This window comes from Diadema antillarum, unplaced genomic scaffold (genome assembly GCF_040938485.1).
Source record: "Diadema antillarum isolate AM-2024a unplaced genomic scaffold, OU_Dant_1.0 seq00001416_RagTag, whole genome shotgun sequence".
Lineage (NCBI taxonomy): Eukaryota > Metazoa > Echinodermata > Echinoidea > Diadematoida > Diadematidae > Diadema > Diadema antillarum.
The window spans coordinates 604,201-628,591 of NW_027272168.1; the positions used below are offsets into that span (position 1 = coordinate 604,201).

General features: G+C 38.5%; 1 protein-coding gene across 1 annotated transcript in view; it reads right to left on the minus strand.

Moving 5' to 3' along the window:
• LOC139709230 (uncharacterized) overlaps nucleotides 1-17,105 on the minus strand; it is an 86,467-nt gene extending 69,362 nt beyond the window's left edge. The window contains exon 1 of the mRNA XM_071621184.1: nucleotides 16,316-17,105. Coding sequence (XP_071477285.1) covers nucleotides 16,316-16,983 — 668 coding nt within the window. The 5' untranslated portion in view covers nucleotides 16,984-17,105. The remainder of the gene's footprint in view (nucleotides 1-16,315) is intronic.
• Between the last annotated feature and the right edge of the window lie 7,286 nt (nucleotides 17,106-24,391).

The following is a 24,391-nucleotide window of genomic DNA, read 5'->3' on the forward strand; positions in this document are numbered from 1 at the left end:
CAGCGGCCATTTTGGAAGACTTCTGATTCTATAAGCGGCGCTCGTCATGTAGTGCTCAGTTGTTTGTCTAGGTTTAAGAATTTCTAAATCGTAAACAGCGGTAAATATAACAACAGCCTAATGTCTATAGATTTTATATGATAACAGTTTTAGAATTTGACTGCACAAACGACATATTGTTTGAAATTTCTGCAAATCTTATCCATATTAAAATTTTAAGAGTCTAGAAGACGATGATATATGTTTTACACAGATGGAGATATTTAGTATACTATTTTGGATATGGAAGACAAATGAAATGAAATAAAATGGAAATGAAATCATAACAGTAGACATAGCATTAATCGATACCTGCCTTCATACCCTAATCTCATACCCTACCCACATAATGTGAAAGCCCCTGCCCTAAAACAAACAAACAAACAAACAAACAAACAAACAAACAAACAGAAGTCATGGATAAATGAGGATAGACAAATAAAGGGCGCATACTATATCTTCATATGAAAATCAGGCATGAAAGGTTTAAAATAAGTGCAATTAACTTGTTTGATTCGAAATTTTTATGTCTATGATAGGAACACGAATTATCACTTTAAACAACAACAATTTGTTGGAACATCTGTTAGTTGATAAAATGTGGGTTTCACAAGCGACAACTACTTCCTTAATCATAGTTGTCATTGATGACGTTATAATAATAAAGATCATGATAATATAATAACAATAATAATAATTATAATAATGATAATGATAATAATAAAAATAATAATAGTAACAATATCATTATCGTTATTAATATTACTGTTACTATCACCATTGTAATTATTTTATCCATTTTGCGGACTATAATGATTACCTTGCTATACTGTCGCTCAACTTTCATCGTAAACAAGCGTAATCTGAGTTATAACAATGATACAGTGAAGATGACCACACCAAAATAACGATAGCACTTTCTTGACAGTTAAGCATGGCAACAATGATAACAATCAACATGCATTTTACAGAGAAATGTGATGTAATTATCATCGAGACAAAAATGCTCGAGACACATAACTGTTAAATTGTATTGATGGATGTGCGCTCCCTAAATCAAAATGAAAATGCATAAAAAGAATAGAAGCATTTTTGAAGGACACCAGAAATTTACCCAATGGTAAATTATGTGCATATCCCACTCGTTAGTTTGCTTTGCCTTGGTACACTCTCAAAAGTGAAATGGTAAATCAACATTTTAAATATTGTCACTCCTTCAACCGTGTTAAAATGTTAAATCCAGCCCTCAAAATGTTTGATTTTCCATGTCTGAAATGGTAGTTCAACATTTTTAGTGTTGAATTAAACATTTTGTGGGAGTGTCAACAGTTAAAATGTTGATTTACCATATCATTTTTTAGAGTATAGTCCGTAGTTCTTCCCTTAAAGTGTCTTTCTGTTCTTCATGATTATGAATTTTTCCCCTTGCAAATTTTCTTTCAAAAGGAAAAAAATGATCGTGGGGCCTTCCCTCACGGCACAAGTTAATGTAGACTCTCAATCATGACGATTACTAGATCAAATATGATCTGGCAAGCAGGTAATTGGTATCGTCAACACAGATGCACGAAGATCGTTCGCACAGGTCCTTTTGCGTAACCCTTTTTTGCACGCACGGATTGGCGTGTGGTATATAATATGTCGTGTGCACTGTTGTGCATAGTGCTGCGCGCGCGGAAAACGCTTATCAATCACGTGCTGAAGGTCCTTGTGCATCTGAAGACTGACCATACGTTTAAACTCGCATACAGTATTTGTAACCGTCTGTAATTGCATTTAAGAGCTTACAACACTTCGTCATATACATTGATTTGATTTGAGTTTGAGTTTGGCCTTATTTTCTTCAACGTAATTGTATACAAAATCAAATTTCTTTTCAGCAATATAGCATAAAACGTCAATAAACAACGTACACGATTCGAAGAAAGTAAATAAATCTATAAATGAATTGCATTGAAAATATAATATATCACCAAATCAGCAAAAATTTATCTAAGAAATTATGCACTATAGAAGACCTGTCACTATATAAGCGGTTGCTTGAACACGTGGCAGCCCATTGGGAGCTGCCTTTCGCATGAAATTTTATTTCAAAAGCTGCAAAATTACGGTGTGAGAGATGTATGTTTTAACTGGTTCAGATTATATCTATTCGGTATAGACACTTAGAAAACAATTTGCTGTTTATGATTTCATTCAATTCTTCTTTAAAGAACACTGACTTCGGTGTTTCTAAAGGATCCACTCTTGACCCTTCGTGGTTTTTAAACTCTTGCCACGAATTTCATCTTATTTTACATGCACTTGATACTTATAAGCTTCTAACCTCTCATACTGATATATTTTGATTGAATTTTCATACAAAATAAAGTCTCTTTGAATTTAAGTAAAACACAAGGTGTACGATATTTCAAAAGGGGAGGTGTGCATTATACATTGTAATACTGATGATACGATTTTGAAAATTGGTTGAATACGTTTGAAATTTGATGAATTTGTAAATTGTTTAGGAATTGTATTAAATGGTAAGTTGAGTTGGAATGACCGTATTGATTCTGTTGTACAAGAATCTCTCGGTTTATTTGAATCCTAAATCGGCTGATATGATTTGCCCATTTATATTTTGTCAGCTCTTTATAATGGTCATGTTTCATCTGCTTTATCTTTCTGTAATTCTGTCTGGGGAAATACCTAATCTTGCCAAATTCAAAAGTTTTTCTTATACTCCAAAAGAAAGCAATTCGAATATGCACAAAATAAGATTATAAGAATATTGACATCTTACTGTTTAAATCATTACACACCCACAAATTTCAAAACTTTAATGAAGTGAAAATAATGTTTTTCCATGAAATGTTGTTACGCTCAAACTTTGTCACCTTATTCATATGTTTCCTTTAAATTCTGATGCACGTATATACACTATCATATGAGATCGTCTAATTATTTTATCAGTGTACTTGTTTAACTGACGCATCTAATTACCCATTACGTCATCTGTTCCCGCCTTTTGGAATATCTTAGATTTGAGTAAATTTCATACACAATCTGATAATATCAAAAAATACAATATAAAAAAGAAATGTTAATCAGTAGGTATTAAATTGATAAGGTTTTTCGTTTTTTTGTATTATGAATATGAGTCATTCTCTTGTATTTGTATTCTTGGTATTTATGGTTAAAGTAAGTTGGCGTTTTACGCACAGGTACCATTCTCTGATCATTTACACACACAGAACTTTGATAATGAAATTATGTTCTCTATTAATGTACCTATATAGCTTGTATGTTTTTCTATACTTTATTCTTTTTTCATAATCTTGATTTGTTCCTTCAATGCTTTCACTGTTTAATATATAAATTTTGATAAAAGCTCATATTTACGTATTGTATTTCATGTATAAATTGGAAATTAAAGTTGAATTGAAATTAATATTTGCCCAATGCCACTGATAGTCATCAGAAGCCTAGATATTAATGAAGTATTCTGTGTATTGAGAGAACGAAACCAACTTATCAAGAACATTATCATATAACGTGGTTGCAATCACAATTTTATAACGAAATATGTCACGATATAAAAACCATCATGAAATTGTGACATTTCAGCTGCAGTCTTAACATGATATCCACGTCATACATGATTACAATCATAACTTTAACATCACACTATTCGATGTATGTGAATGTCGCGTAATTTTGGTCTAAATAAACACAACTCAAATAGACCTTTTGCACCCACTGAAGTAAACTATGATTCTCAAGTGTGAAATCTAATGTAGCGATCTTTGAACAAGAACGCTTAAAACTGCTTTATAACTTTGGTACAAAAGTTAAACTTTTTTTTTTCAAATGCCATTTTGTGTTTATAGTGCATCTTGTCCCTGATATTTGCGGTTTATATCAATAACATGACAAACTGTTAGATATTCATTCATTCATTCACTCATTTTTTTTTCCATTTGCAACAGAAACCTTTTAGTATTTTATAGAAATGGAACACATAAATTACATCACAATACATAATGAAACATAGGTTTACAGAAACTAAGTATGGGGGAAATGCTGGAAATGGGGAGGAATGCTAAAAAGCAGTGCTTGTAGGGTGCATTCCTCCTACACGTAATAGGACAAATTAATCATAGTATGATCAGATGACTTATATACTGTTACACATAAAAAAAGGGATCTAATAACAAAAGAAACTAAGATACGGAAACCTGCTAACCCGAACAAACACCCTGGACAAATCCCTACACGTATAAGTATTCAACGTCAGACCAAACAAAAAGGAACATTATTTGTGATCACTCCGGTTTGATTTTATTTCATTTAACATTAAATTACAACCTATGCTGAAAGAAAACAATTTACATTCGTCCTCATACAAATGTTATACACTAGCATGCATATTTCAATGGGAATGACGTAATAGACTGCCATCATTGTAAGCTGAATTAAACTCGGAACTCAGCCATCACGAATATTTCAGAAAGGAATAAAAAGGCGTGAAGTGATTGTACATTGCAATATCACTGTATATACTTGTGCATAACGTGTGCTTGCGCGTTGTCTTCAGAAGATGTGAAGTCATGTTCAAGATGTATGGGTTATACTATGTATATAGTGTAAAGATATAAAAAATTCGTGATAAAGACATAAACAGAGCCAATTTATGAAAAATAATCTAAGAGCGAGTAAAATGATTATAAACACATATTTAATGTTGGAGACTTTGCATAAACTTTGGTCTAATATAATCGGCTTTGGAAAAAAAATCATTAATGTTTTAATCACTTGTGAAGTGAAGTGATTGTACATTGCAATATCACTGTATATACTTGTGCATAACGTGTGCTTGCGCGTTGTCTTCAGAAGATGTGAAGTTATGTTCAAGATGTATGAGTTATACTATGTATATAGTGTAAAGATATAAAAATTCGTGATAAAGACATAAACAGAGCCAATTTATGAAAAATAATCTAAGAGCGAGTAAAATGAATATAAACACATATTTAATGTTGGAGACTTTGCATAAACTTTGGTCTAATATAATCGGCTTTGGAAAAAAAATCATTAATGTTTTAATCACTTGTGAAGTGAAGTGATTGTACATTGCAATATCACTGTATATACTTGTGCATAACGTGTGCTTGCGCGTTGTCTTCAGAAGATGTGAAGTTATGTTCAAGATGTATGAGTTATACTATGTATATAGTGTAAAGATATAAAAATTCGTGATAAAGACATAAACAGAGCCAATTTATGAAAAATAATCTGAGAGCGAGTAAAATGATTAGAAACACATATCTAATGTTGGAGACTTTGCATAAACTTTGGTCTAATATAATCGGCTTTGGAAAAAAAAATCATTAATGTTTTAATCACCTGTGAAATCAAATTGCATTTTTCCTAACACGCCAAGCACTACAGTTCAGGGTCGTATTAGCTATTCAAACGCATCCATGATAAACATATATATATATATATATATATATATATATATATATATATATATGTGTGTGTGTGTGTGTGTGTGTGTGTGTGTGTGTGTTTATATACTCACAAACACACATGTATGCACGTATATAATCACATATACTATGCAGAGAAGCGCAAATACGTATCGATGGGGCACAAGGCCATTAATGTAAGTGGGACAAAAATCGATGCAGCACGCTCCTTCCGTTTCAGATGTGCATGGCCGCAGGAAGGGACTCCGAGGTTGCAGAGGGGAGCATCTGTATGACACACAGCACAATCGAGCGTTGACTGTTTGTTCAAGGACTTGCTCGATTTAGCATTATGATGAACTCTAAAGATAGAATGTGTCATCAAACTCCTTTTAGCTATATATTTGTAGTCATAAACACAATGACAGCATGAGGACTGTCAACTCAAGCGAACTAATAGCAGTATTCGTTTTGGCAGTGCCTATATGTATTGGTTGCGTGATGAAGTAACAACTGGAAGAGAGGTACATAGCGAAGATGCATCTTCATCGAGAGAAGACGATAACTGTTCTGAGTTTGTCCAAGGAAGGACATCAACGCAGTGTTTATCACCTAGCTGCTAAACATCCCGTAAATCTCACGCTTTATTGGGATGCCCCGAACGCCAGCCTGTGCGTGTTCGATTAGGTGCGTGGCGAAGAGAGAACCATGCAGAGACATAATTCGCTTAGGAGATTGGATCCGCCCGTCCCGCCATTTTCTGTTTAGCTAACTATGATTTAGACCCCATAGCAGTGCCGTATAAACACATTCCCCGAGGAAAAAGGGGAGGGCATGGCTCAGAGATAAAGATAACAGGAAACATCAGGGGCGAAATCGCTTTAATTTTCCTTGCATCCCTTGTGTGGTACCTAGTGGAGCGCTAGAATAAATTGCATTCTCTTTTTCTCGTTTCTCTCTCTCTCCCTCTCTTTAAAATACCAGCGCGGTTGTCAGTGAAGCGGAGAGTTTAAATTAGTTCATCTCTCCTGTTTTGATGACCTCGACGCTATTCTTGGCTACAGAAGTCAGGAAAATTGCCTTCATCTCTTTCTCCTCCTCCTTTCTCTCAATCTTTCCCTCTCACCCATTCTTCATCTCAAAGCTCAGTCCCCGCTGGGAGATTGGAGAGCATGGTCCCAGCACTACAATGAAACGATGCTCGTTTAGAAGGGGGTAGACAATAAAATCACGCAGAAGTATACCCTCCATCTCGATGAAGATGTATTCCCGTAAGTAATTACTGTTTGAAAACACCAAGAGGTGATTGCAATAATGATAGCACTGTACTAATAATTCTGCTTCGCTTTGTACCTTATTATCAATGCGCTCACTTTGACACCCATGACACTACGTGAATAAGCATGTCTGCGGATGTTCCTTGAGGATGGTGATTGATTAGCTAAGTTATATTTGTTTCAATTCCATGGATAGTACAAGGGATGGTATCTACTGGGTGAGGTGCATATTTTGGGTATGATTTTCACACTGTAACATTTTTGTGCGCTGTGTGTACGTGTTTCTCTATCTCTGTCAGTCATTAAATTTCAGATCACTAACAACTCAAATAACAAATCACTAGTAAATCCATACTACAATATCTCCCAATGCCGACTTTATAGGATACTTGATTCTGTTTATCTGTAGATGAGACAATTTTATCCGCTGTCTTTCTATAGTATCTATAATGCCATGAACTGCATGGCATGTGCCATGACAGTAATAAATCACCCAAGTCTGTGTGTGGTTGTTGTTGTTGTTGCTGTTGTAGTTGTTGTTGTTGCTGTTGTAGTTGTTGTTGTTTTTGGTTTCGATTGTAGAAAAATGAAAACAAATCGAGCGAGATTTACTTGAGTAGGTGTATATGCGCCTATAGGAATGAGTATGCTCGTGCTTTTGAGGGTGTGTGCGCGCATGCACTTGTGAGTTTGCCTGATGACGGCACAATAACACATTATATTTTGAATCGGTCGTTAAAGTATTATGACGTCACTCACATTATTCAAATTCAATGTGGTGAGGGGATGCTCGACGTTTGTTATTCAGCCATTGAAAGCATACTAATTAGAAAGTATTGAAAGTCATTATCATGCTACAGATTGTGATTTCCTTCTCATCCGTTTCACAAAAACAGGAAGGTATCGGTCTGGTTCCTCGAGTAAGATTCCCTTTTTAATATTTTTTGTCAAGCAGGAATTGCGAAGGACACTAAAAAAAGAAAAACTTCCCCATATACACTGCAGCACGAGTGTCAGCCTCGTAAATAATGGCACGCATGCAGTTGTCGTACATAGATGTGACGTTATGTGTACGGAATCATGTTATTTGTCAGTGTTTGTAAGATCAACAGAACTGGTACTAAGGCCATGCCCCCACCTCAGAAGGCGCACGAATAATGTGGAAACACCAACAATCTTGACGAACAATCAGACTAACCATGGAAAGGTATTCGCCTTATCTCCAAACAGGTCGCTCTTCTTCGAGAACATTTTAAATTCTTAGAACAAATCACACCATCAGTAGCTCGTAGAAGCTCGTAGCTACTCGTAGCGTTCACAGCCCATTGTATATCCTGGCATCAAATATCCAGCGTGACATTCATGTTGAAGTAATATTCTTACCCACACTTTGACATGCAAGATATTTCAGTGCAGTCACTCGACGGTGTTGAGTCCATATTGAGTGACATTTGAAGTGGCGAATTTCTCGGGCGTCGAGGCAGGGTTTTCCACGCTCTGCCCACTTTGACCCATAATGCACCACGCGTGCCAGGCCAGTCTCGCTCGATCGATGGCAGAATATTCATCCCCGCAGATTCCGAAATCAATATGTTTTCTACATTTACTAGTGAGAGTCACACACAACCCATCTCCGGCTGCAAGCAAACGCACACACATACCCGTAACCACACAAATACACCTACACACAATCATGATACACACCCATGAAAGGACGAGACGAGAATAATTAGTAGGTTTTCTCTGAGAGAATCCCTATGCGTGAAAAGTAGGCGTATTACTCACGAGAAATATTGTTTGCCAAAGCCACCTGCTCAATACAGATCACGCTTCGACCAATCCCCTATCATCGCATGGAGATGAAGGCTAATTCTATCAGATATCGACCCGAGTCTGCCAACATCATGATATTAACTCCCCTCTCGAGCGTACTGTAAGATTGACTCGACCCTCCACATCCCTCCCCACCCACATCAAGTATTTCTCAAGTATATTATGTTTTGTGAATCGAAAAGATGAGTACGGTGTTATCGCTGATTATGCTGAAGTCAGTAACTCCTGAATTCGTAACTAGAAGTTCACTATCAATAGTTCAACAAGGTCAGTCAAACATTCCATCAAGTTTTAATGGCAAAATTATGATTTGCTAAGCTCATGAATTCTGAAAAGAATGACGTCACCAGCAATTTCATCCATGGTTACGAGAATGGAGTGCTTGTTAATTGGTACGCTGCTGTAAGTCGACTTTCACCATTATCGACCAGATGCACTTTGTTACAAGCCATAAAATCAATTTTATAAAACGCCAGTGCGATTCAATCATATCCACCAGTTGTTTATTCCGGAAAATAGTGCTACGGTTAAGTTTCAGTAGTTACCTTATTAAAACAAGTAATCAGATGGTCATACAGTTTTAGGAGATAGAATTCAACATTACAAGTAATCTTAGTCGTTCAATCTGGAATCACACTCTGCATGCTGAACTTGCGTTTTATCTCTGTGAGAGCTATACAGTGGGATAATCATAATATAATAATTGTAATAATGACATGACGACGACAACAACAACAATAATGATAATGATAACAATGATAGTAATGGTAATATTTGTAGGGCCTAATAATAATAATAATAAGACGACAATACAAATAACAGCAACAAAAAATAATGATAATAACAGTATGCTCTTCTTTACCCAGATCTGTGTTGGCAGTGTTCTACCAGAGGGCCCTGCCATTTTTAGTACTCTATATCGCAGTCAGGTACCTATTTTTACACCTGGGTCGAGAGGGGCATTGTGAGTACAAACATCTTGTCCGAAATCGTTAGCACTGATACAGCACTAAGTTCATGAATGGGAGGGTCCTGAGTTCGACTCCAACCCCCTTCGTACAATCTCAGACAACTGAGATGCCCCACTTAACTCGCTACTAGGGACCCGAGTTCGATCCCAACCCGCTGCGTACATTCTTGGACAAAATGAGATGCCCAACTTGATTCACTAGGAGGGTCCTGAGTTTGATTCCAATCCACTGTGTACAACCTTGGACAACTGAGATGCCCCACTTGACTCACATGGGAGGGTCCTGAGTTCGACTCCAAACCCGCTGCGTACAATCTTGGACAACTGAGATGCCCTACTTGAATCACTGGGAGGGTCGTGAGTTCGACTCCAACCCGATGCGTACATCCTTGGACAACCAACTGAGATGCCCAACTTGACTCACTGGGAGGGTCCTGAGTTCGACTCCATCCCGCTGCGTACAATCTTGGACAACTGAGATGCTCGACTTGACTCACTAGTGGTAAGTAGGGTCCAGAGTGCGACTCCAACCCGCTGCGTACATTCTTGGACAACTGACATGCCCAACTTGACTCACTAGTAGGGTCCTGAATTCGACTCCATATAACCCGCTGCGTACATTCTTGGACAAATGAGAATGCCGACTTGACTCACTGGGAGGGTCCTGAGTTCGACTCCATCCAGCTGCGTACATCCTTGGACAACTGAGATGCCCGACTTGACTCACTAGGAGGGTCCCGAGTTCAACTCCATCCCGATGCGTAAAATCTTGGACAACTGAGATGCCCTACTTGACCCACTAAGAGGGTCCCGAGTTCGACTCCAACTCAATGTGTACAATCTTGGACAACTGAGATGCCCCACTTGACTCACTTGGAGGGTCCAGAGTTCGACTCCAACCAGCTGCCTACTTTCTTGGACAACTGAGACGCCCAACTTGACTCACTGGGAGGATCCCTAGTTCGACTCCACCCCCCTGCGTAAAATCTTGGACAACTGAGATGCCCCACTTGACTCACTAGGAGGGTCCAGAGTTCGACTCTTACCCGCTGCGAACGATCTTGGACAACTGAGATGCCCTATTCGACTCACTAGGAGGGTCCCGAGTTCGACTCCAACCCGCCGGGTACAATCTTGGACAACTGGGATGCCCGACTTGACTCACTATGGGACCCGAGTTCAACTCTTGCACACAATCTTGAACAACTGAAATGCCCTACAGGACTCACTGGGAGGGTCCCGAGTTCGACACCCCGCTGCGTGAAATCTTGGACAACTGAGATGCCTTATTTGACTCACTGTGAGGGTCCCAAGTTCGACTCCAACTCGCTGCCTATACACATACATTCTTGCACAACTGAGATACCCTACTTGACTCACTAGGAAAGGTCCCAAGTGCGACTCCAACAAGCTGGCTACATTCTTGGACAAGTGAGATGCACTTCTTATGACTTACTGGGAGGGTCCCGACTTCGACTCCACCCCGCTGCGTAAAATCTTGGACAACTGAGATGCTTTACTTGACTCACTGAGAGGGTCCCGAATTCAACTCCAACTCACTGTGTACAATCTTGGACAACTGAGATGCTCTTCTCGACTCACTGGGAGGGTCCCGAGTTCGACTCCAACCTGCTGCGTAAAATCTTGGACAACTGATATGCCCTTCTTGACTCTTGACTCAGCTTAAAAAATGGGTTCCTGGAAAAACTGCTGTAGGAATTTTGACAGAAAGAGCATGCTATATAGTGTTGAAGACGTTGCCTTACATGTATATAGTCCCTGACACTTTCAATACGGGCTGAATTATTTTTCTTATCATTGTTGTTATACCTATCTTATTTTCATTTCTCATCATTATTATTGTTATTATTATTAATATTATTATTGTTATTAATATTATTTTATTATTATATCATATTATATAACATCAAATGAGGGGAATCACTAAGAAGTTAAACCGGGGAATCATCTTTGAAACTGCTTCTAGAATATCGATATCAATATCTTACATGATATCAATTATACGCCTATTCATAAGCAACCCACCTGTGATGTGTTCAAGGTGTATACTTCAGCATAATCCACGTGAATTCAGAGGCTGAATGAATGAATTCAGTCTTTTCAGACGATAAAGATTTAAGGTTTTATGATTAAGGATTTTGAAAAGAACAGAGGGACGAAGAGGAGGAAGAGTTAAGAAGAAAGAGATCAACGTGGCTAAAACAAAACCAACCTCCCCCCCCCCCAAAAAAAAAAAACCCCAACCAAACAAACAAACAAACAACAACAAACAAACAGAGAGCAAGAGAGGGGAAACATAGTCGTGGAAGATAAAGACGAAAAGTGAGAAGCGAACATATAGATATCGGAGATGAAGAAAAGACTAAGAGGGAGAGAATGAAATGGGTAGAGAAAATGTTTGCTATCAGCAATATCATTTCGTAAAGGCAAGTTTCCAAAGTGATGTGAAATAGTCAGTCGTGTGTGTAGATTACTTTGATTGTTATAATCAGCACGCAATTATAGTCTACAAAAAATAAGAAGCAATCTAAGAAAACTCCCATATCGAACTATTCTCCGGTAATCTTTGTGTTTGATTTAGAGTCAAAACGCTCGTCATCGCGATTCATTCACCTTGGGCGGTGAGATTGCTGTGCGGTGTGCGAATTTCGTTCATTACGGGTTTAAATAACAAGACCTTGGCCGCTCAACAGTGAGTCATACCGAATGCATAAGATATGAATGGCTGATCATTAAAGGTGAAACATTAGCCGGCTCTAAAGAGTGCCTTTACACGGGCAGTGTGCCTCATCATGTTTTTCGCACGTGCATGCTCTCTTCGTTTAGGAAAAAAAAAATACAAACTTAGACGATTCATTTAAAAGGCATTATCAAACATGCAGAATATCTGGTTAAAGTAGGGACCTGCATTCTATACATAAAATGTCACTTGTACATCATGACACTATGGAGTTGTGAAAGTCATAGAGCTTTCATTTTGGCGAGCAAATTCATCGCACGACGAATGAGCATCAATTTCCCAGCGCGTGTTTTTGGTATAACGACATGTTGAGATGGATGTTTATATGTAACAAACATGGCGCACATGAAGATAATGCATGTAGCTTCCCCTGAAGTCAGGAATTTATTTGCAAACGATTTCAAAGAGACACTGTATATACCTGTTACATTGCTTCAGTGCAGAAACTCAGTGCCAACTCTATAGTAGACGTTATGTTATTTGTTTTTTGTATAATATGTGTGGGTTTTTTTTCTTGGGGGTGTTCTTTCTGCATTGAATATATCGATGTCATGCAAGATAACTAAGACCAGTGGTAAGAGTATCATGGAATGTTGAATCAGTTTGACATTTACAGCAAGCGAATGACTGGCTACATTATAGATGGAAGGGTGAAACAAAAACGATAAATGCAATGTTAATGGAAATATTGTCATGAATTCCGGGGCCTGGAGGTTCTCATTTAACTGAGTTTTGTTAATGTTACTGTGATTTCAACTTATCTACAAAGCCAAAGGGGATTTTTTCTGTTTATTTTCCCCCGAAACCAACTTTAAGGAAGGGAGATTTAAGCTGGACTCATTTGCCATTCGCCGGCCCCCATCTATGGGTGATCCATTAAGAGGTACTTGTGACAAATTCACCCATTACCGTTTAAAAACTCCCCTGGCTGAGATGCTAAAATGCGTCCACTCGAAAGAAGAGCGTGAGCATGGGGAGTGCTGATAAAAGTCGGTTTTAGCATTTTGTCCTCCTTCCTCCCCATTCTCTCTCTCTCTCTCTCTCTCTTTCTCTCTTCCCCTTGCATACCCCATCTCTCCATCTTCAATCCATCACTCCACCCCAACCATTTTCCTCTCTCTCATCAACCCATTCAATCTCTTCTCTATCCTTCTTGCTCTTCTTCCGCCATCATCCTTGAGGTATAATCTTCTTAACAACTTGATGTTGACCTTCCCTTTTTAATCTTTGATGATAATGTTACACCATCTTATGCAGATATAAGAGCCAAAGATTTGAACAAGGTCCCTATTTTGAGGTACAAGTGACATTTCATTGCCACTTGTACTTACGATGAGAGGAGGAGACTTTAATGTTGTGCCTCGGTTGACTGAGAAGAGAGAAAACACCCCACGTTCAATGACCGAATTCTCTTGAAAATCATCTGTGACACAGTTTTCGTCGTGCGAGATCATGACTTGTTCATCAATTCTGCATTGTATACGATTCCTTCTAAAAAATTTAAGAAACACCACATTTACATATAAAATCTATTCTGTAATACCTTTCATGCGCACAAGATCTAGTCAGATTAGATTAGTTGGCCACGGCTCAGCAATGAGAATGATTAAGGAGTCCTGCCAAATCTCTTAATCTTCTGTGATTAATGTGTCTGACCTGAAAGTCACGTTATATATTTCTCTTCCAAGCGTCTCAAAACGACCATGATTGGATGAAGATGGTGTCTTTCACACTCAAAAACTCCTGTTACGCGTCAATATGCATTTTCTGTCAGAGTCAACCACAACGTTAGACAAATTGTGAACAGGTACCTGTTCGGGGGCGTGGCTTATCTGTCAAATATATTGTTGTTAATTCAGGACACGAGCAAAGCCCGTGTGCTAGGTGTCCCTTCGTCAATTAGGCTCTACAGATTTGAACAGTGCAAGCAGGTGACAAAATATTGTGTGGGCGTGGTAGGATTGCAGAAATCACGACATTGTATACTATCAGGTACACTGAACCGATCGGTTTATATTTTGATTACGTGTATACTTATATAAAAAGTATATATGATTATATATACATACATATATATATATATATATATATATATATATATATATATAACAATTCAATATATCTCTATGAAATATAATCATATAGAAACCATTCGTTTTGTAAAGTGCAACTGTGACATGATAAATACCCTACTTTAAGGTATAGATCAAACAAAATGTAATCATCACGGGAAATTTCTACTGTAAATATATATATCACTCAGGCGTAGAATTTAAAGCCACACCATAACAACTCATGTATGCCCATTAATCATATTCATAACAAGTCAGCTTGTGGTATCAACTATAGACGGAGATGTTAATGTTTGTCTGCATCAAGGGCCACTTCTGACAGAAGATCGTTCACACACACACACACACACACGCTTGGACTCGAACAAAAGTAGTGTATAAAGCACGACAGATTCACTCTTACAGAGAATGCCATTGGTTGTACATAGATGATGCAATGATCGGTATCGATAAAAAACAATCTAAGAAAAACAAAAACACGATGACGCCATTCCAGTAGAAAGGTCCTAAAATGTCAGTGCTCGTTATCCAGTGTTTTGACATTGCGCCCTTTTCATTCTCTACGTATTTTTTCGCTAATCATGAGCACTATAATAGAATGATGACACAATTTTTGTTCGCACTGTCACTGCGTGTAACCATAGCGTTGTCTCGGGGATTTAACTCTCGATGACGCGCTACTACAACTGTCATTGGCCTGTTGGTCCATTAATGAATCTTCGTCAATCCAAATTCGACACAATCCATGTTCATCTTTTGGTGACTCATACGCATTGATACTGCCATGGCACCCAACTCACGCGTCCATGAACATCATGATATGACTCCATGAATAATTGTCGTTGTATTGAGCATCGAAAACAAAACAAAACACAAGCCTCGACTTATTTGATTTTGCATCATATAATTATGTTCCCAGGGTATGTCATTAACAAGGTCTACAAAGAAAAATACAGAACGAAGCATAAAAAGGTAATTTCATTGTTACATGGCAACTAATTGTCCAGCTCATATCTACACAGTTTGATAAGAAAAACATGATAGCCCAATTAGGACCAGAAAAGGGCGTGATAGCTGCTGAACGTCAAATTGCTGCTTGACATGCACTAAACCAATAAAAAAGAATGCATTATCAAAACTAATTAAAACTAAATAGATATAATCTTTGCCAAGAAAACACGTAGGAATATAGTGATATAATATATTATAAAGATACGAATATCAACACTTTGTGATAAACATCACTGCACTGACAAAGAGCCTGAGATAAAGAACTCACGTCCCCTTGACGCGACAAAAACATTATACATCAAATATACCGTGGATCGCGACAACGCTAGATTTCGCATCAATCAATGGCAGACGGTTATGATATCATGCCTTTCCGTTCTAGTGCTTGTTTGTAATGAATGATTCATGACTAAGTGTTTGTTTACGGTTCAGAAGCAACTATAAAAAAACCCTAAAAGATTCACAATGATATTGACTGGAACATTCAGCCAGCGGGAATGATAAAGATAAGAATTCAACAGTCATATAAAAGAACATTTACAGCAACATAGCATCATAAAAACAAGCAGCCGATTGAAAAGATAATGACAAAGTGATACACTAAGACAACATGATAACCACCATACTGGAATTTTGATGCGCTAAACCTACTGTTTTTATAACCACAACAGCATTACTCTCTTTGCTGTTGACTGATAGCAACAGGTAGAGATTTTGTGTGGCAAAGAATACGTTGCAGCGAACAATATGTCACCTGCCGTCGTGGTTTTTGTAATTTTGTTACATCGAGAAAGTTTGTTCAATTGATATCCATTGTGTTAATGGTGGTGACCATCATACTCTTTTACTATTCCGTGTGGGCGAAAGTGAACTTAAGAAAAGATTTCGGGACCATTTACCTCACTCGCTCTTCATCTTTATCCTGAAGATCCTTTGCTCGGCTCAGAACAGCTAGGATATGGGCCCTCTCTTCTTCAGTCAAATGACTCAAATCGGCTTCCGGTGGTCCATCGTCCTCCATAACATTGCCTGGAGCAGGTGCTGCCCACGGCGCAGGCTTAGTCCTAGAACCGGCGTCGCCTGACCTAGAACTCGCGCCACCTCCTCTGGCGTGGGGAGGTTGGGGGGCGTGTGCCCTTGTTTCGCCCCGACCTCTGCCTCGCCCTGGTATCACAAACACTGGTCCCGCCGACGCTGGTGGTGGTGGTGTGGGGACCGCAACCGTTGACCCACCGACAGTTGGTCCCACCCATCGCCCCATTGAATCGCCACCACCTCTGCCTATAGTACCACCACGACCACCGCGACCAACACCTGCTCCCGGTCCACCTCTACCACTTACCACATTTCCACCCATCTGATTTCCGCCGCCACCACCACCACCACCACCTCTTCCATGGCCTGGTACTGGCCCTCTTCCAACGCTAGCACCTCCATACCCTCCTCTTGCTGCGCCAGCATTTTCTCCCCGTCCTCTTCCTGCAATCATATCTTCTGTAACTTCCCTCCCTCTGTCATATGGAATTGGGGTAGGTCCTACCCCGTTTTCGCTCATCTCATTCCCCATGGTTTGCTTAATCGGCGATCCCTTTCAAAAGGAATGTGAAGCAGCTATTCGCAACATAGGTAGTGCGTCAGCAAGTGAAAACGGGGTACTAATGCCAATGTATTCCACAACATTTTGCACCCATGGCGGAATTAATCCATCAATCCAATGGAAGCATCGGTGGGATGTAGCGATTTCCTACGAAGTTGCTACTTCGTAGTATGGGCGTTTGTCTACGGGAGACGGTGAAGTAGTACTATTATCCATGCGAATACGTTGCTTACAGGGCTGCACACAGCACGCCAGGAATGGGCAAGCAGGCTTGACTTTCGCTGTGTGTGTGTTGTGTGTGTCCGTGTGTGTACGGATCTTGCTCTCTCTCTCTCTCTCTAGCTTTATCTCTCCCTTTTTTCTGAGTTAAGTTACAGTGTGTGTTTCGTGCATCGTTCTCTGTGTGCTCTGTGTTTGTGAGCTCGGCTAGTGACCACACTGAGCACGCTTCACGCACACACACATGCATGCACACACACGCATACACACAGACTGCACACACACACATGATCATCAAACGACAGTCAGCATTCACCTGACACGCAGCGCTCAAAAACGCCAATTTACCCAGTGGTGGGTATCTGTGTTGGCCGGTCTTTGGCGTACGATGGAACCGTGCAAAATGCTGTAACCTTACCACGAGATGCGAGGCAGGAGACGTCTCTGGTTGCACAGCATTTTCATTCTTCAGTCCTTCCAGCATACACGGAACATCGATATTATAATAGCACTGACCGCCGAGTCTGACCTCTACACCTCTACAACGCCGATGCTTCTCCCACGAATCTGTTGGAAAGAGGATCGGTTCAGGAATCCGTATAGCAAATGCATGGACTCCTGCGATTTCGGCCTCGTGATTTTCTTCCCGTAAATCTCACGCCCAAGTGCCCCTCATGTTGCAAGTAGTCTGAGAATTCTGTAGTAGACAATTCTTGCGAGCTTCTCGCTTGAAGGCATCATATATGATTTGAGTGCATTTACTCTTTAGTTGACGACTGAGATATAAAAACGCTCATACTTTCTCGAAACTCAAAATGTAAAGCATATAAATGTGGCACGAAATCAGGGATAAGTGTTATACCCCCGTGAAACTTATTGAGCAAAAGAATAAAATCACATTTAAAGAGAAAAGCAATGAAAGAGAGAAAAATGCAGAACAGTTTAATTTGATCTCAAGTTTGCATTCTCTGGTTTCTAGGAGATGAAAGCTATAACATACGAACTTGGATAAGCAGATATTGTAGAATGTTGTGACCTTGTTTATCATGTTTAACAAGTCTTTTCAATAAAGATTTTAAATTTTCAGTAAGCTCTATATCCACAGTAAGATATCCACTGATTTAGTATTGACTATAAATCAGCTATTTCGACAGTAGGCCCTACACCATTGGCGAAACCTAACGACGAGTTAGTTCAATGGACAAAATGGCGGAAGAGAGTTCTTTATAGTTATAGAGGTAATCTGCACACCTGGATAGTAATTGAACAGGATTACGGAGACATTTTGTATAGACAGAAATATTAACAATAATGATACACATATTCAAATTCTATTCTGCGTTGCCGTTGAAAAGATGATGTTTTAAGCACAAAACAATGTTAAAATGGGGGGGGGGGGAGAAGAGAAGAAAGAGAGAAATTGGATATTCGATGTGATACACCACACGTAAATGGCTTTCAGTTTTTTTCGTTGGGAAATGGAAAACGCCATTATGTGATTTCATACTATATGGCTTTCAGTTTTTATTCGTTGGGAAATGGAAAACGCCCTCTGTCGGGACTTTCGACCGATTGGTCTCACACCTGCAAAAACAATGAACCTTTTGCCCCTCAGCAAATTGTCAACAAATCGTTAAGATGTTCGTGATGACTAACAACAGGCCTTTATACGAACACTTTCTTCAGCATCATCTTGTCTCCCTCCAGTGAAAACATTAAGTCAGTCGTTAGAATTCACACCTGCATAGGCCCTACAATGATTGTATTCATGACAGACATTATCCGATGTGGAGCGGCGTTGTTTAAAGGAGGTATACATAACTAAGTACTGTATAATAATGCACAGATGGCAAAGTGAAAATGATTCCTACTTCAATGGAAAATTGTTGTGATGTGATCACGTACATACGCATACACTTTATACACTCTTTGACATGTTTAAAATACAGCAATATGACATCAGTGATTGATAACACCATACAGCACCAGCATATTAATTTACTGAAAATGTATCATGATTGATGGAGACATCAGCGTTGTGACCAATATGTTTAAAGGCGGTGAGCTGGCTCAGTCGGTAGCGCGTCTGTCTCACGATCCTAAGGACCCGGGTTCGAACCCGAGTCTGGACTGAGCAATGTTGTGTGTAATCATACCGTCCCCTCTAACGTCAGCAAAAGAGGCAAAACACTCTGTCCCTCGGATAGGACATAAAATGTATGAGAGTCACAACTCATGCACGTAAAAGATCCCGCTTCATTCATTCATCGCAAAGAGCATGAGGTGTTAACCCGGTGAAGTGGTCCCACCTCACATCCAACTGGACCCCATGGAAGACCAGCTTAGTGTAGCTGAATATGGGTTATCCAGCCATCTTCTCAAATGGAAATGAACAAACAAACAAAACAACAAGTATATTCTACAAAAATAAGAACAGTAAATCCATGTCATACACCCATGTCTGCTTTTGGCCGTCTTTGCATAATATTCATGGGCTTCAGTAGATATTAAAATGTTCGTCTTCTCCTAGTTTATGTGAACAAGTTCACATGAGGGCGGCTACTTCCAAGAAATAATGTATATACCAGTCTTTTTGATAGTGATTATACAGGAAGAAACAATACCATGATTATTATGAAAATGAACGAGAATGAAAATCGATTCCCACATATACATTCTAAGTGCCATATATGTCTCCACTCTAACAAGTTACACTGATAAAATCCCCATGACCATACAAAAACTTGTAATATTGATTCTTATGTTATTCTTATGTGACAGACTAGTTTTTTTTATTTAAGGACTTTCTTTCCTGTACCCAGTGGCGGATCCAGCGAGGGAGCGCATTGGGAGCGCGCCCTCTCTTTATTTGTTGTTAAAACAAAAGAAATGAAAAGAAAAAATTAAATGAAACCTGGAAGTAGCACCAGAAATATAATTGTTTGCGCCCCCCCCCCCTTTACAGAATTCCTGGATCCGCCCCTGTGAAGCTGTACACTTTTTTCAACGATAACAGTGAACAATGACGAACAACGATTCAATTTCAGTCCTGAATTTATGGGAGAAATATTATTCAGCAATCTTTATTGTTGTTATTATTTAAAATGGCGACATCCTAGCTTGTCTAATCGTTGTCATCCAACGAACCACGAGTCGTAGACGGCCCACGAGCTTGACAATGAAAAAAAAGTCCGTGAGTCATACAGGCTACGAGTCATACAGCCCATGAGCACGACACTATCAAAGTCAAAAAAGGCCCAACAGCTCGACAGTAGGCAAACAAGGCCCATGAGCCCGATATGCACTGAGCATAAGCTCCATGAGTCCGACAATAGGCAAACAAGGGCCAAGAGACCGACACTGTATATTAACTCCCGTGATATAATGTCGGTTTTATGACTATAGTGTGTCGGACTCATGGGCCTCTTGACTAGTGTCGAGCTGGTGGGCCTTGTTCGCTTAGTTTCTAGCTCGTGGGTTGTATCACTAGTGGGTTGTATAACTCGTGTGCTGTATGACTCGTTGGCTGTACATGAGTCATGTGTGTCGGACTCGAGATGTGCACAATAGTAATCGGGTGCACGTCATGACTATTCGACACCCACGAATCATACAGTCCAAGAGTCATACAGTCAAAGAGTCATACAGACCATGAACTATGCTGTCCACGAGTTATACAGGCCACGAGTCATATACAGCCCATGAGTTCGACACTAAGCAAACAAGGCCCACGAGACCGACACATTTTTGTTGTAATGTCAAATTCGTGGGCTGTTTTAACGTAGTGTAGAACTCATGTGCTGTATGACTCATGGACCTTTTTTCAACGTCGAACTCATGGGCTGTCGAACTCGAAGGATGACCCTGTGTTATCGTATCTGTGAGCTCCTCGTGTTACAATAAAATCTTTCCAAACATTGTCAGCGAAACCTGTGTTCCAAAACACCCATAAAATACGCACCAACACACAAAGATTGTTAATTTTTGCACTTGTCTATCATCTTATTATCGCCGTCATCTTTGTCATCATCGTCTTCTACGTCATCCTATTATCATCGTCGTCGTACCATTTTCATTTATTGTCCTCCAATGATAAGGAGATCACTATAACATGATAAATATGTTAGTCTTTTTCATATCTGTACGTAGAACTTTTTTTTTCTGCAAACGTCATGTACGAGTCATTCAATTCACCCACTCCTAAAGAAAGCATTGCCTTCAAAACTAACAACCATTTTAGAAGAAAAACAACTCTTTTTCAAGTTGGCAACTCACTCATTCCTATATTACAAAGGTTTGACATAATTCGATGACCAAATAAGTAAGTTCATTGAAGTCTTTTCAGTGGTTCTGTATTTTCATTGATATTTTCATTTGACAGTTTTGCAGTGATTTTTAAGTAAAAAATACTCTTGCGCCATTCGACTATATATGCGGCAACATCTCGGTGCGATTTAGTTTACACCATGCACACCTTCAAAACCAACATATCTTGAGCGCACCTTTATACTATACAGGAACAAGAAAGCTCGCTTGGTGAGTGTCCACCTTACTAAAAGCTTTACTTGTGCACGCTGGATCCCAGTATTGAATGTATCAAAGAAGAATGTATATATATATATATCCTCTACTTTTTCTGATTTATATTAATGATATTATAAATTTATCCTCGTCTCTTAGTTTTATGCTTTTTGCTGATGATACAAATTTTTCTTATTCTCATAAAGTATTTGAAAGTCTTATTACTACTTTAAATTTAGACATTTGTTAAGTAAAGTATCCCAATGGTTTTTATGCAATAAACGTTCACTTAATATATCTCAGACACATTTTGTTAGATTTAACCTTCATAATTCTTTGAATATTAATTGTACTAATTATTGTATTTATATTGACGGACAGCCAATTGTTGAAAAGACCTCTACTAAATTCTTAGGTATTACCATTGATTCAAGTTTGTCTTGGAATGATCATTTATACAATCTTCATGCTTCAGTTTCTAGAGACATCGGAATTGTATACCACCTGAGAAACTTGGTTTCTCAGAAATCTTTGCTTATATTGTATAATGCTTTGATATTACCCTATTATTACGTACTGTAATATTGTGTGGGGAAATTGTGGTACAACTAAAACAAACTCAATATTACTTTGACAAAAACGAGCTATGCGGTTGATTACAAACTCCCACTACTTATCTCCCTCAGACCCGTTGTTCTCTCAATCAAAAACATTGAAGATTAATGAGATTCACACTTTCCAAACGGCAATTTTTATGCACAAATACACGTTCAACCAACTTCCCTCGGTGTTCAATGGTTTCCTAATTCCTATTTTCAATATTCATTCCTCCCCAACTCGCCGTTCATCTGATTAACATCTTAAAGACCCAAGAATTGTTTTAGCACAAAAATCCTTGAAACATCATGGCCCTGATGTTTGGAATTTTTACCCGATAACCTTGCAGATCTATTCATTTATTTAAAAGACAGCATAAAGATATGATGTTAACTCAATATGTATCTGAACATTAGAGCATGTTGCTATTTATCTGCTTTTTTTTTTCATTTCCATAGTTAAAGTAAGGGCTCCGGACTGAACGTATACAACAAACATGAACATTAACACATATTCACAACTCATTTCCACGCAAACACTTCACATCTTGCATAATGCACCGCAGCACTTTTTCCCCTCATTCTTCCCTCCCTTTCTCTTCATCGCCACTCAGTGAGTGGTGACTTATATGTTATATTCTTACAATGTTGTATTGACAGTCATATATGAGTCCATTGTCCTCGTCAAGCGTTTGCTTATGATGATGGTCTCCTGAATTTCTGTACATCAAGAATTGCCTAACTTGTCTTTGAGCAATAGATATACTGTAACCTATATTTGCATTAATGTATGCACAAAATAGTTTGTTTATTTTCATTTTGCATTGTGTCAGGGGAAAAGAGTTGAATATTTGAAATAATCATTTATTTGTTTTGACTGTCAGATTCAAATTATACTGTGCTCCATTGATTTGTTCAATTGACCTTGTATTTCATTTATTTGTGGAAAAGAAATTCAGAAATCAAATCAAATCAAATCAAATCAAATCAAATCAATAGTCAACTTGCATTGCTTCTTACTAATCTGGGAAAATGCGTAAATGCGAATATGAATGCATTATTTACCAAACTTATAATATGATTATTATTTGAAAAGGGGTGCTAAGCTTTTGTTCAGCACATCCGATATATTGCATGTCAGATATAGACAAAAACTCATCCCTCTTTGAATGTACTTGTCTACAATTTTTTTTTAATCATCTGAAGGTATAATGCAGATAAATTGAAATCACTATTTAATCGCGTCTAGAAATGCAAAACCATTTTATTTACGCATTCGTGACAAAGCACAGGAAAAAGCTAGAGGGAAAGTGGTTAAGTGTGGACAATGTACAGAACAAAAGCACTCTGTGAGACATTAGTGTAGTGTATATAATTCCCCATTTACTTTCAAAGGAATTAGCATAATGGTCATTTTCTGTGTTTTACAAGCCCAAGATTTCTAAAGAAAATGGTCAGGTTATTTGTCTGTTCAGATGCTATATCCCTGCACACTGCGTCCTATCAAGCAACGGAATATGGATATCACATGAAATGAAGTGTTCACGTTAAAGGCAAAATTAATTATAACGAACCTGGATTTGTCAAAGTTGCGAACATAAATTATATCAGTTTCTGTCTGTGGATAACATCACATTTGAATCTTTAAAACGCATAAACAGATTTGTAGAGAAAACACAACAACGAAAGAATACTATTTCCTTACTTGTATATTGTAGTAATCTCCCTTCAGTAGATGTCTTTTTATTAGGAATAAACCATCATTCATTGCCACGATTAGTTGAACTTTGCGAGCATCAACATTTCTGTCATCTTCACTTTTTGAAAAAAGTCAATATTTTCCTCTCAACATGGTTACATGTACATAAATTATATTCGCATGTTTTTGGAAAAGTTTCACGATGTCTGTTCCCTTTAATGATATTCTCAAAATAATGGCAAGGAATATGAGTAATCTTCAATCTTGCATTTTTCTTCTTTTTTTTCTCTCTCTCCTCGTATGGCTATTAGTCCTCTCGCGTTTCTTCCTCTCTTTCACTTTA